At 44.6% G+C, this 14,310-nt stretch overlaps 1 protein-coding gene across 1 annotated transcript; it reads left to right on the top strand.

The window, feature by feature from the left end:
- The first annotated feature begins 525 nt into the window (after window positions 1-525).
- ATP6AP1 (ATPase H+ transporting accessory protein 1) lies at window positions 526-13,497 on the top strand. Its single transcript, XM_061614185.1, has 10 exons — window positions 526-770; window positions 3,035-3,161; window positions 5,030-5,104; window positions 7,415-7,608; window positions 8,533-8,573; window positions 8,994-9,079; window positions 10,446-10,681; window positions 11,188-11,235; window positions 12,074-12,311; window positions 12,601-13,497. The coding sequence occupies exons 1-10, from the start codon at window positions 541-543 to the stop codon at window positions 12,808-12,810; spliced, it is 1,485 nt and encodes a 494-aa protein (XP_061470169.1). The 5' UTR covers window positions 526-540; the 3' UTR covers window positions 12,811-13,497.
- The last annotated feature ends 813 nt before the right edge of the window (window positions 13,498-14,310 follow it).

Below are 14,310 nucleotides of genomic sequence, written 5' to 3'. Positions count from 1 at the left end.
CAGCTTAAAATGATGTACATTGTGTTCCTCCCCCATTTCATCCTCGCAACAACCCTTTGAGGTAGGTTAGGCTCTGAGGGAGAGCTAGTGAGGAATTTGAACGTAGGTCTTCAGAGTTTTGCGCTAACTAGTGAACTCACGCCTGTCTTGTGCAGATTGTAATTCCTCCGCGGTGAGTGCAATCTGCACATTCTCAAAGACACGTTCACTACCCAAAAATGAAAACTAGAATGGAAGACGCCGCATGCCTTCTCTCCGCCCTCCTTTCCGCCTGCAGATAAGGGCAAAACTCATGATACGTGATTGACACTGACTTCCCACATTTACAAAACCATGTGGCGCCTCCAGTCTGAATGCAGGGCTGGGCTGCAAATCCTACGCGCTCTCACTTGGGGAGCGAGCCCTGCTGACCTCAGTAAGTTTTCCAAGTAAACATGCAATAGGATTGTGCTGCGGCTTTTGCGGAACTGGGGTAGAATCTCCGATGGGAGGGGAGGAAGACGGAGGCAACACAAGGAAGGTTCTTATTGGTTCTCGTTGATGCTGCCTGGGGCCCTCATTGGTTGTCCTCTCCAGGCCGCGGGCACCTGCCCTTCTCTTCGTGTTCCAATTGGCTGCGGCGGGCCGGGAAAGCAGGAGAAGGGTGAATTGCGAAAGGAACAGGAAGGGAAGATGGCGTTACAGGAGGTGGCTGGTTTTCTGCTCTTGGGCCTGGGGCTAGTATTCGCGCAGACAGGACAGGTGCCCTTGCTGGCTTGGTCTAGCCAAAGGTACGTGAGGCTCTGGGCTGTCCTACTGGGGCTTGATACGGAACAGATCCTTAGGATATGGGCTACAGAAGTGACCCAAGATTGAGTAATACAGATAATCAACGCTCTTTAGTCATTCAGATCACCTTATTCACGCGTCACGGCTTTAGACGTTGAAAGTGCATGCTTAAAAACAAACCGTGAATGTGGCAAATTTTTGTTTGCCAGCGTGTATCCGATAGCTAGTGTGTCGCCAGTGACTTTTCTGGATGATGTGTGAAACGCTCCCCCGTTCTGATCACCAAGAGGGTAGTTAACGGGTGGGCTTCTCACTTATGATCGACAGGGTGTGGCTGTCTCATGACCAGCCTTGTAATATAGTAAGGTCAATAGATCACTGGGTACTGCGGCGTGTAATGGAGAGTAGGAGTAGAAAGGCACATTGGTAGCGTGGGGTGGGAGGCAGGACGTAGCGCTCCTGGCATGTTAAGAGCAACGGGGGGGGGAGTGGTTTTGCTTTTACCATGACTATGGAAGCGTGTTCTTATGGATTAAATAAGGAAGAGCCATTTCTAGTTTGTTCCAAAATACTTTCTTTGGCTGTCTAGAGCAGCCTGTCTTAGGGCTGCTTCATACATTCCATAGTGACAAAAGTGGTTGCCAGTTGTAGATACATGCAGCCAATCCTAGAGTCTAATACCCATGTCCATACAATATACACATTTGTAAATATATGTTTAGCATGTTACAGGGACCATACTGCTGCTGTTTCCCTCCCCTACCAAAAAAAGCATAATGTGATAAGTGCTTCCTAAAATGGGGCAGTTGAGAAATCCATATTTAAGGAAGCAGCAGCAGATGGTCTTTGTCTAGCATTCCAGACCTCTATTATCACTAATATCATCATCATCATCATTATTAATTAGCTTTCTTACCCAACCTTCACCCTAAGGTCCTTGGAGGATGACAACAATATAATACACAGTTATAGGAATTGTTCCTATTACCGTTCCAAAATGGAACTGGATAATATACATCCGATAAAAGAAGTGGGTCTTCTAAAACAAATACAGTACCTTAATTCTCAAAGGCCAAAAAACACATGGATGGGATAGGAAAGAGCAATGTACAGTGGTGGGAGTTCACCTTTGGGGACAGTGTAAATCATAAATTATGTCTTGCATCAAAGGTGGCAGAAAGGCTACCTGAGTTGAGACATTTTTTGACTGATGGATAGGGTATTGGTGATGTGTGTGCTTTTCCAAAGTAGTAATATAGAGCACAGTCCTATACTTATCTTCTCAAAAGTGAGACCCATTGAGTACAGTGGGGTTTACTTGCAGATCAGTGGGTACAGGATTACAGCTTTGGTATATCCCTGCTTGGTGCCAAGGGGTACATTTATTTTCTTTTGTGTCCACATGACGTTGGTTTAATGTTTCCCTGTTTGACTCCATTTTCTCCTTCTGTTACCCTGTGTTTTGGATATTTTCCTTTCTCTTTTTACTTTTCTTTTTTCCCGGAGTGGGAGAAGATACTGTGCTATATTGTGACAGAGGTGTAATAGGCACTTAAAATTTTTCTCCTTTGGATTGACCTTATGCCTGCCTTCCCCAACCAGGTGCCTTCCAGATGTTTTGGACTACAACTCCCATCAGCTCCTGGGAACATAGTCCAAAGCATCTGGAGGGCACTAGTTTGGGGAAGGCTGCCTTAGCCAGTATACTGCATGGGGATGAACAGTGCATGGTCAGCTGACAAAAAAGTGGTTTGTATCCTTGCAGAAGTGTTGGTGTCCTTGAAATGTTCAGTAACCAACATGTGTTTTGGGTGTACATGAAGAGAATTAGTGTCTTGTCCCCTAATTCATGGAAGCAAAATACTGGCTTTGGAGAAGAGATCCAATAATGCACTATATTCTTCTTCCTTATAATTATTTGGTTTGTTCTCGTTTTACAATTGTAGAAGCTAAGGAGTGATTTCTTCAATGAGAATATGGTTGAGTTGGGGAGTTTGAATCCAGTCTGCATGCACAATCTCTGGACTCTCAAGTTGGCCTCATGGGTGGCCATATACTGAACACAAATCTTCATTGGGCCTTTCTGCCCTTCATTTTGTAAAGAAGCCCTTTTAATCTCTCTGTAAGACACAAATATACTCCTGTCCGTTCTTCTAAGGGTAGGGAGAAAGCATCTGTGCAAGAAAAGAGACTCTAGGTAATTGCAGCAGCTCTTCTGCCTATGAACCTGTTTCTTTTTCTCTGTCTCATCCTTCTGTGAATACAGCTCTTTATGGTCCTCCTTGGCAGCACCGCATGAAGGGCATGTGGTGACAGAAACTCAACTTGCAGCTTTACTGGATTCAGCACTAGACAGTGGACCTCACAATGTGCTGCTTTTCCTTCAGGAGAAAGTGAGTACTTGTTGCCTGGTCCCTGGCAGAACTCTTTGTTGAGGGCACAAGTATACTACAAATGGAGATCTTTAGTGAAGAGCTTCCTAAGGAATCCTGGGAAATGTTGTCTTGTGAAGGTATTGAAGAGTTTGTAGAATTAAAGAGTTGGAAGATACCTTTGAGGTCATCTAGCCCAACCCCCGGCTCAGTGTAGGATCTGCAGTGTGGGACGCAACTACAACATCCCTGGCAGATGGCTGTCCAGCTTCTGCTTGAATACCTCCAGGTTAGGAGAGCCCGCCACCTCCCAAGGTAGTCTTTTCAGTGTCAAATTACTTTACCAACAGGAAGTTTATCCTAATGTTTAGACAAAACCTGCTTCCCTGTAATTGCCTACTGTTGGTTCTAGTCCTGTCCTCTTGAGCACCAGGGAACAAGTCTGCTGCATCTTCTGTGTGGTAACCTTTCAGATTTTAAAGACCGCTGTCATATCTCCTTCTAAATCTCCTCTCCATCCTCAGCTCTTTTGCAGTTGGGAGCCGTTAACAGTTATTGATTGGACAACTTAATTATTTTTTATTCTGAGCATGCCCATAGGCCACCTCTTTCCCACTTATCTAGTCCTGATGGATATGTTCAGGCTCCTCAATCCCATTTTTCAACCCTCGTTTTATAGGGTAGAATAATCTTCCGGAAACTACCTTCTTTTAGATGACATAATACCGTAATTGGGTTCCCTGTCCAAGGGTTGTTTTCCATCCCTTTTGGCTTCTGCAGAAAAAGGAGCTTCCAGTCTTTTCAGAACATGCATGGCTGTAAAGCAAAAGAAGTGTACAGTTCTGGTCGCCTCATCTCAGAAAGGATATTATAGAGTTGGAAAAGGTTCAGAAGAGGGCAACCAGAATGATCAAGGGGATGGAGCGACTCCCTTACGAGGAAAGGTTGCAGCATTTGGGGCTTTTTAGTTTAGAGAAAAGGCGGGTCAGAGGAGACATGATAGAAGTGTATAAAATTATGCATGGCATTGAGAAAGTGGATAGAGAAAAGTTCTTCTCCCTCTCTCATAATACTAGAACTCGTGGACATTCAAAGAAGCTGAATGTTGGAAGATTCAGGACAGACAAAAGGAAGTACTTCTTTACTCAGCGCATAGTTAAACTATGGAATTTGCTCCCACAAGATGCAGTAATGGCCACCAGCTTGGATGGCTTTAAAAGAAGATTAGACAAATTCATGGAGGACAGGGCTATCAATGGCTACTAGCCATGATGGCTGTGCTCTGCCACCCTAGTCAGAGGCAGCATGCTTCTGAAAACCAGTTGCCGGAAGCCTCAGGAGGGTAGAGTGTTCTTGCACTCGGGTCCTCCTTGCGGGCTTCCCCCAGGCACCTGGTAGGTCACTGTGAGAACAGGATGCTGGACTAGATGGGCTACTGGCCTGATCCAGCAGGCTCTTCTTATGTTCTTATGTTCTTAAGTTTTTTTGCCCTGGTCATGTGAGCTGAGAGCCTCATGACTCTGTTTATCACTTCCTCATTCCATTTATCACCACCCACCCTGGTGCTGTCTTTGCTAGTCCCTCTGATGAGTGAGACTAATTGTGGCTTGGTTGGGGGGGGGTGTATCTAAAAAAATAGCAATGGAGGTTGTGGGGATTCTTCGGCTTCTAATCTGGAGATTAGCAGGATGCTTGCTGTTAATAGCTTCTGTCACCCATTTTTTCATTTATCTATTCTGTGTATCTAAATCGAATTCAAGATGGCTTGCAAACATTCAGAATGGGAAGAATTTTAAAAATGGAAATAGGTTTTTTACAGCACAATACAAAATCACATATATTTTAAATAGTACTTTTTAAAGTTTTTAAAAATTAGTCTTCTCTCCCAGCTCAGCGTCGAGGATTTCACATCCTACGGTGGGGTGTTTGGAAACAAGCCAGACAGCGCCTTCCCTAATCTGGAGGTAAGTGAGAAATGGTGAACTCTATGTTGGGTGAGTTGCTGGCTTCTCCTCTTCCCCCACCCCCTTTATGTATATGACAGTGCTTTTGATGAGCCACTGCATTCCAGTAGTTTGTCAATAATGAAAATATAAAAGAGGAGCTTTAAACACAATTGCGAGTTCAAATTCTGATCTAGCTAGCTAGAGCTGTGTTTTTCCATTCATCTTCTTTCCATGGCCTGCAGTATAACTTGGAACGGCTTGTTCCTGCATTTTGATCCTCTGTTGGGAATGCTAATTAGAACAGGGATAGGAGAACTTGTGGTCCTCGAGATGTTATTAGGTTCTAGCTCCCATCAGTCCCAGCCAGCATAGCCAATCGACAGGGGTGATGGAGGGTGTAGTCCAATAACATCTGGAGGGCTACAAGTTCCACTTCCATGGGGAAAATAACTCAAGCTATTGTATTGGCCCAAGGAAGAACCTTACATACTGCCCTGAGATTCTTGGCGAAAGTGTGGAATGACATTTAGATTATATCTTATTCCAGCTGCAATGTTAACAAGCTCTAGCTAAATTTTACATCCTGGGTGATGTGCGAGGTCCTTCCACATCAGCTAGATTAGGAAGATGCTAACGGATGCAAGTCTGGTAAAGGTTATGTACACACTTACTACAGATAGTTTTCTCTCTGAACCATTCAACTCTCCTCTGTACTCTATAAAAATAATGCCACCCTAACTTGTTTCTAAGCAGTCAGAAGGTTTGCTGGATAGTGCAAGAAAGCCAAACAAATTATATTATTTTGGAAAAGAAACTACAATTTGAAATTGTAGCATAAAAAGAACATAAAATATCCTCCTGAAGATGCTAAATATTGTTCATCAGAGAAAGATATTAAAATACTGCAAAAGTGCACTGCATATAACCTAAAACCTCATGGCTTTTAAGAGAAGTTCTCTGTATGGAAATGATTCACTGTCGCATGCAATGATGTTCTTGGAAACAGTGAAACAGCCTGCACATGAAGCTTCCTACCCTTTGTACAGGGAAGCTCCACCTTCCTAGAGACTTTTTTTTCTTTTGCTAGTAACTGTGAGGATTGTCATACTGTCCATTAATAATTCACCTCCAGCGGCAGCAGCCATTCTATCAGGTTATAGTAGAGGGAGAGATGGGACTGCAGGGTCTCTCCATTGGCTAAGCCAAGAGAGCAGTTTCTGGATCCTCCTCTCCTTGAATTCTTTCCAGCTGGCGCTTTCAAGAATTCTGTGACTAAGGACTAGTGCCTGAGTTTGCTTTTTTCCCCTCCTCCCTGCCAATCCCCTTTCCTTTTGAGTTGCAAATTCCTTTTCCTTTTGGTTGCATCTTTTAAATGGTAAGCCTGAGGGCAGGGACTGTCTTATTTCTGATATTTGTAAGCCACGGTGGGAGCCTTCCCCACCACCCCCATGGTGAAATGCTAGCAGTGATAGTGTCAAGTTCTTGGGCTATACATACTACCTTTGTGAACTTTTGTCTCTCCCTTGCCATCCTGCCTCCTTTTCTTATGTTGTTGTTTTTAATCCGCTGTAGTTGGGGAAAGCAGCCACTTGGAAGCATCCTTGCAAGGGAGAGTTAGCTTGATCAAAGGAGAAGCAATACATTCTGGAAAGCCCTAACCTTTTTCATCAAGCAAAATGGAAATGTTTGGTTTGAAATGGCTACAGGCTTTCTAATACAATGCAAGCATATTTCTTTGTCTTCGCCGCAGCCTATCTATGGAATCTGTGGTTCATTGGTGTGCCTTTGTGCCTACACAGAAGTTTAGATGCCTTTGCAAGGGGCATTGACAGTAACCATTCCCAGCACAACCTCCTAGTTCAACGCTTGGTACATTTTCACGCTAGATCATGCAAACAAGGACATGTTTGGTCAGAAAGGTGCACGTCTTGGAATGAGCTTTGAACATGGAAGATTGGGGAATGTGTGCCCTGGAAGGAGACACTGGCGTTAGCAAACCGGGTCGGGGGGTAGTAGGGAGAAGTTGCAGAAAGCATTCCACACAAAGATCAGCAGCTGGGGGCTGGAGAAGTTCAGGCCATGATGGGGGTAAAAGGAGTAGCACTGGTGGCTCTGTATCTTTGCTGTATGACAGCCTTCCTCAGCCTTGATGCCCTCCAGATGCCCCGGACTCCCAACTCCCTTCAGCTCCAGCCAAGTTGGCCAGTAGTTAGGGATAATGGGTGTTGTGCAACATCATCTGGAGGGCACCAGGTTGGTGAAGGCATGCTGTTTGTCTTAGGAAATCTTGTGGGGATGGCTCTGACTCTTTCCTGGTCTTCTCAACAGAATGCGCTTGGTGTAGCTCCATCCTCCTTGGTGCTTCCCTCCGTGGATTGGTTTGCAGCCAGTGCTGTCCCTGCCTTTTTGAAGGCCAAGCTGGGCATATCGCCTCTTCACTTGGATCAGAACACCCTGCAGGAGCTGCGGCTCAATGCCAGCCTACCTGCCCTGCTGTTGATACGACTGCCGTATGCCACTGGGTTTGTAACCGGCCTTACAGCACCTTCTCTTATATTGCCAAGGACCCTAGTGCCCCCCCTCCCAGTGTCACTGGAAGCAAAGAGGGATATGTGAATCCATAGGTCTTGGGTGACTTCCAAAGCAGAGTGTGTGCTGCTGAGCACTAAGTTCAGCATCCTGAGAAACTATCCTGTTTTCATTTTGGAAAAGCAAGGTTATAGCTCTCATTATTGCTGAATTTGAAGTCTGAGGCTTCCTAATGTTGTGTTCAGCATCGCAAGAACTTAATCTCTTCAACCTGCTGCACCTAGAGCCCCTCTTCCATCCTGCAAGTGTGTCTTGGCCAGAGCTTGGAAAAGTTACTTTTTTTGAACTACAACTCCCATCAGCCCAATCCAGTGGCCATGCTGGCTGGGGCTGATGGGAGTTGTAGTTCAAAAAAAGTAACTTTTCCGAGCTCTGGTCTTGGCATGTGTACTTTCCCGGACTCATCTAGGGTATATGGATGCAACCCTCCCCTTCTGCCTCAGAACTCCCTGTTCCAATCATATATTACACTTCCCCTAGCACAGCCTTCGCCAACCTGTTGCCCTCCAGAAGTTCTTGAACTACAACTCCTGCCACCCTTAATTGTTGGCCATGATGATAGAGGCTGATGGGAATTGTCGTCTGAAACATCTGGAGGGCACCAGGCCAGCAAGGCTACACTGGCATTTCAAACAATCCTTCAGTGCTGGTGTGCAGTCTTAAAATATATGTTTGGTTACCAAGGGTGTAGTCTTCCTTCTGTCCCAGATAATTGTCCATGAGAGGCAATATAGCCAGAAATGCCGTTTGAACCAATGACCAAAACCTTCCTGTCCAGTTTGGAAGGCATTGACATATATAAGGAAGATACACAGTAACTTAGTTATTTTTCTCTCCCCACCCCCACTCCCTTCCAGCTCTAGTCTCATGGCCCCAAAGGAAGTTTTAACCAGCAATGGTGAGTAGTGAGGAACACTACTGAAAGCATTAAGGGTGGGCAAGGGGGGCTGAATTTGTGCTTGGGTTGAGAGGCCCTGGCTTGGAATGCCTGGAAGGGAGTACCGACTCTGAGGTTGGCCTTGTATTTCCCTCTCTGGACAGGTGCTTGTTGCCTGGCAGTTTTACAACCCGCATATTTCTCTGTGAATTAATGCATGTGAAGTGCCTGTTGTTCTCTGAGAAGGGGCAGCACCCTATGGGGAAGCCAGGAACTTTGATGGGAGTCTTGCATTTGTAGACGAGGCTGGAGTCTGAAGATACAAGGGGTGGTGGTTGGGGCTGAAGTTTATTCATGAGCTTGTGCTGTCATAGGTGGGAGGCTATATCTTTTGCTGTCTCTCCTTTCTCTATCTCTAAAAAAAAACTTTTCTCCATACAGATGAAATCCTGGGACAGGTTTTGAGCACCCTTCAGTCAGAAGACATCCCCTACACAGCTATCCTGACTGCTTTGCAGCCCTCACGGGTATGTGGCCCTTTTGATTCCTATCCTACTTTGGTTGGATTCCTGCTCTGAGTGCCCCCCCCCCATTCCTAGGAATGTCCAGTCATTTCATTAATTTTATTTGTTCCATTTATGCCCTGCCTTTCAGTTCCCAAACAGCAACCCCCAGCAGCTTTGTGATGCAAAAGGTTGAGAATGATTAAAATACAATAAACAATAAACATGACAGATGCTCTTGGAGGTCACTGGTTCATAGGGTCGCCATAAGTCATAGTCGACTTGGAGGCACATAACAACAACAAACAAAAAATATGTTAAAACAGTTCTAAGCCTAGCTGCGAAAGCAACAGGATTATCCAAATCTTTAAACAATCTTTAAACAAAAAGATGCATTGTTTGCTAAGGAAGCCTGCATTGTAGGTTGGCCTCTTGGGCAAGGCATCTGTATAATGGGTGAATTACAGAATTGGACTACGTAATATACAAGCTTGAGTTATTGAAATGATTAATATATTTTAATATCTATTTAATAAAAAACACAATTGAACATAATTTAAAAGAATCAAAATATATAATTAAAATGTCATCAATACAAACATGCAGAGATGGAAAGCTTGCATAACAAACACGATTTCTCACTATCTTATGTATCTGAACATGCCAACTTCACAAGGGAGCTCTATTGTTAGGACTTTGCAAAAGAACAGTGCACACTGTCAAGCCAGCCAAACGTGTTTTGAGCTTTATCAGGTCTTGTGCAGTGGACAATATGAACAATTACTAGGTCTTGATTGTATATATAACCTATACAATATAACATATAAAAATGTGTCCCACTAGTCTGTTCTAGAACTGGTCAGCAGATGTTTTAAATCCTTTGTAATATGAGCCTTTCCGGTTGTCAAATTTCTTATATATCAACCTTCTTACATACTCTGGCTTCTGTATGGAATTATATAGGTGGCCATGTTTGTGTTGATTACATTTTTATTGTATATTTTGGTTGTTTTAAATTATGATCAGTTGTGTTATTAAAATTATATTAAAGTATATTAGTCATTTCAATAACTCAAGCTAGTACATTACTTAGCCCAAATTTGCAATTCAGCTTTTGTGAAGGTTAGGCTCTCATCCTTTGAAGTTTTAATTTTCTGGATAATGGGTGCCACTACTGAGTGGGCCCTGATCTATGTGGCCACCACCATGACTTCAGATACCTATGGCTCTTAAAGCAAAGCAAGACAACCTGAGCTTATCTAAGCAAGGATGGGGGAGGAAAGGATGGCTCATTTGGGGGGAAGGCACTTAATTTTGAATCAGATGGCAGCTTTCTAGTGCCACTCTATCCCATTTGTCTCCCCTCCGCCCCCTTTTTTTCACCCTCCAGGTTATCCGAGATGTGTCTGACATAGCTTCTGAGCGACTGGGGCGGCAGTTGCTCCAAAAGGAGACTGTGATTGCACCACTTCGTTACCCTAAACATGGGATCCCGCAGATTCTCTTCTGGGCCAGCCACTTCTCAGTGGCTTTTAATGACACGTGGCATGACCTTACCAACCTCACGTTTGGAAGTCAGGCCTCAGTCGATGTGGAAGAGTCCCAGTGGAAGGCTAATGCTTCTCAGTGAGTTGGGAGCAAGGCATATGAGATCAGATGAATGGTAAAAATGGAGAAGAGGACACTGGGGAAAGCATGTTTTTTGTGTGGTATGGATGTTGGCAACCATGGGTGTTGCAGAGGGCCAAACAGCCATACTGTGACTTGAATAAAGCCAACTGCTTCCATGCAAAGCTCCATGTATTTTATTATTTGTGCAACTTTGTTTCTCCATCCATGATGGAGGGGGTATTGAAGCCCTGTCTCCAAACCATTAGGAGTCCTGCATGGCATTGACTCTGGCTTCCTGGGAACAGCCAGGAATGCCTTCATTTTTCACTGCCTAAACTTTCTCCAGTCTTATGAATGAGAAACCTGGCTTAAAATTCATTCTCTCTCTCTCTCCCTTCCCCTCCTGTACAAAATTGGTTAAGGGCTGAGGCAAGGCTTTAGAAAAGGTGAATGGGAGGGGAATGTAGTCATCCTACATCAGTGCTTTTTAACACTAACTTTGTTTTTTCTCCACACCGTAGGTTGGTACTGAAGTATGCAAATGTAGGTGGGAGTTCCTTGACAGTCAGGTAAGTATTATCATCATCATCATCATTATTCTGCAAGTTGTCTCAAGGCGATGTACCATAGAACAGTTTTAAAAAACAATTGAAAACACAGAAAATGGCAGATAGATTTAAAAACAATGCAAAGTAGATGCCCATGGCAGAGATCCATTCATCCAGCAGGGAAAGCTTGTCACAACAAAAACTACTTCAGTTGTTTCTGGAAAGTGCAAACGGGTGCAGCTCCTCAGATTCCATTTTTAGGACAGTGTAATTAATATCTTAGCAAGTTATGCCTCTCCTTTTTGGGTCTGAGGTGATAAACAGCCAGGTAGGCTCCCTGTTGGCAGCGGGTTTGGAATTCTATTTCACACTTTTTAAACTTGAGAATCAAATGTATACACCACAAACTACTTAATGCAAGGCATTGCATAAGGTTTTATTTCCACTTCCTTTTGTATTGGATTAGAGGGCTAAACAATGCCTTTAAAAAATTTTAAAGGGAGATGCACCAAATTAGTCCTCATGTGACCCCCAATCTTGGCCCCCTAACCCCAGGTGAATTAGTCATTCGGGATCTGTTTCTCTTTCTAGAGCAGAAATGTTTGGTGAAAACCTTACGAAGGGTTTATAAGTCCCCAGTAAAAGTCGATGTGACTTTTTTCAGGGAGAATAATATATCTGTTGTTGTGGAGCAGGGTCCTGGCATTGCAAAGAGATTCTGCAGCTGAGTTTTGAGAAATACTGGCCTGTGAGATTTGGGTGAGGTGATGGGGAACCTAACTGGATTTTAAAGATCTGCTGCAGGTGATATTACCAGCTGTTGCTCTTTACCTTCTTTGCACCCCTCTTCTCTCCCCAGGTTCCGCATGTCAAACTTCCTCTACCCAGTTTCTGCTCGGTACTGGTTTACCCTCCACACTATGGAGTTGGTCAGGCCTCGGAACCCCCCTGCTGTCTTCAATGCCACCCAGGTCATGGCACCCAGCAATTATTCTTTCAGGTGTACCCGTGTGAGCAGTCAGCCGACCTCTGGGGCCATCTTAGTACCTAGCAGCAATTCAGCCAGCCAGTGGAAAGTGCTGATTGCGAATTTTCAGGTATGTTTCAGTGGGAGAGTAAAGTCTACTAAAGTGGCGGGAAAGCAGTTGAGAAAGTTCGGGCCCTTTAGGAAGACGATGCATTCACATTCTCTCAGTATTGCCCTCTTTTGTGCTCCCAACCTTGGGTCAAGGCTCACAAGCTTCTCAATCAATGGAAGGTTGAATGGCAATCATTTCCTTTCTCAGACTCAGCCTTGGGTATCTGAACCAAGAGGCTGTTTTCTTCCCCCCACCAATCCTCTGTAAATAACAACTGAACCAGAACTGAGTTTTGTTTTCATTTCAGATCCAGAGCTTCAATGTGACAGGTGAAAGATTCTCCTATGCCAGTGATTGTGCCGGCTTCTTTTCTCCTGGGATCTGGATGGGGCTGCTGACCTCCCTGCTGCTTGTTGCCATTTTCACCTACGGCCTCCACATGGTTATGAGTCTCAAGACTATGGACCGTTTTGATGACCCCAAGGGACCTACCATATCTGTGCCCCAGACAGAATAGGGGCCAGTTCATGTACTCCCTGCCTTGGGATCCTTGTGACAGTGCTGGGCTTGTTCTGTTCATTCCATCTGTCATCACTTTTCCTTCCCAACCCACACCAGCACAATGCATTACACCCTGTTGGTCCCAGTCCTTTAACTTCTCTCCCTTCTACTTCCTTCTCCCCAATAGTTGCTTTCCTGCTAAAATTCCCTGGTCACTTGTTCTCTCTCCTTTGATCCTTTGTAGCTTCCCCAGCCTGAAACATTGCAGGGGCATGCTATAAACAAGAAGGATGGTGTAGATGTCCTGTTTTATGGAAGTGCAGATCCTGTGTGTTGCAGTGTCAAGGCTGTCCATGTTCAACTTTTGCTGAGGACACATCTTCAGGGACACACTGCCATCCCCCTTCATTTTTCAGTGGGACAGAAGCAGTCCTGCCTTGGATGTACATTCTCTAAGGTGGTTGTTGTATTTAGAAGTCTCCTTATCTTGCCTCCTCCCCAATCCTTGTTTGCAGCCGTGTTATAAATGGTCTCTCCCCCCCCCCCCCAGCCTTATTTATTTATGTGGTTTCTGTGATTAGTACTGTTTACAGTGACTCAGTATTTGGAACTCCATGCTGCTCTTGATTGGGGTGGGGGCTTCCTTCCTGTGAATCCTCACCGTTAAATTAACTTGAATGATGTGAATAAAAGAGGAAGTCTATTCTGTTGTTTGTCCGTAGCCCCTCTTGGGAGCTGTCCAAGAGAAGAGAACCTGAAGCAGCTTTTTGGGGGGTTGGATCACTGGAGATGGTCTTGCTACTCAATGTGTAATCTTCCTCTCTTTCCCTGCAACCAATGTCTTATTGCAAGTACTAGTGATAAAATGTTGTAGAGTGACATTATTGGGTCAGAACATTGGCATAGTGATTTTGGGGGTACTTTAAAGTTTGTTTAAGAGAGCCAGTGTGGCATAGTGGTTAAGGTGTTGGACTAGGACCTGGGAGACCAGGGTTCGAATCCCCATACAACCATGAAGCTCACTGGGTGACCTTGGGCCAGTCACTGCCTCTCAGAGGAAGACAATGGTAAACCCCCTCTGGATACCACTTACCATGAAAACCCAATTCATAGGGTCGCCATAAGTCAGGATCGACTTGAAGGCAGTACATTTTAAGGTTTGTTTATGTATATGCACACATACACAGTAAGAATGTGTTGATCTTACATTACAGTAGGGTCCCACTCATACGGCAGGTTACGTTTCAGACCCCTGCCGAAAAGCGAAACCTGCCGAAATGTGGAACTCCATAAATAAAATAAAATGGCACCCAACACCCGAAAAACTCCGTAAAAGTGGAACAAGCGCCGTATGAGTGGGGCTTTACTCGTAATTGAAAGCCGCCGTATTAGCAGGCCTCCAAAAAGCAGGGCCCTACTGTATCATATTTTAGATCTTCAGAACGAGAGAATGACAGGCTAGCATTTTAATGCTATTTCTTTAACCACCAGCAGGTGCTGCTACTAGCTTTACCCT

The sequence above is a fragment of the Rhineura floridana genome, chromosome 3 (assembly GCF_030035675.1).
Source record: "Rhineura floridana isolate rRhiFlo1 chromosome 3, rRhiFlo1.hap2, whole genome shotgun sequence".
NCBI lineage: Eukaryota > Metazoa > Chordata > Lepidosauria > Squamata > Rhineuridae > Rhineura > Rhineura floridana.
Note: the sequence above shows the minus strand (reverse complement) of the source record. Positions and strands in the feature narration are given on the sequence as shown.

Bases quoted from the DNA above. Each gene is read 5' to 3' on its own strand.
- ATP6AP1 (XM_061614185.1), top strand. From the start codon at position 541: ATGCTGCCTGGGGCCCTCATTGGTTGTCCTCTCCAGGCCGCGGGCACC. The intron at 9,080-10,445 runs GTATGTGGCCCT...TTCACCCTCCAG, and splicing joins CTGCTTTGCAGCCCTCACGG to GTTATCCGAGATGTGTCTGA. The intron at 11,236-12,073 runs GTAAGTATTATC...TTCTCTCCCCAG, and splicing joins GGGAGTTCCTTGACAGTCAG to GTTCCGCATGTCAAACTTCC.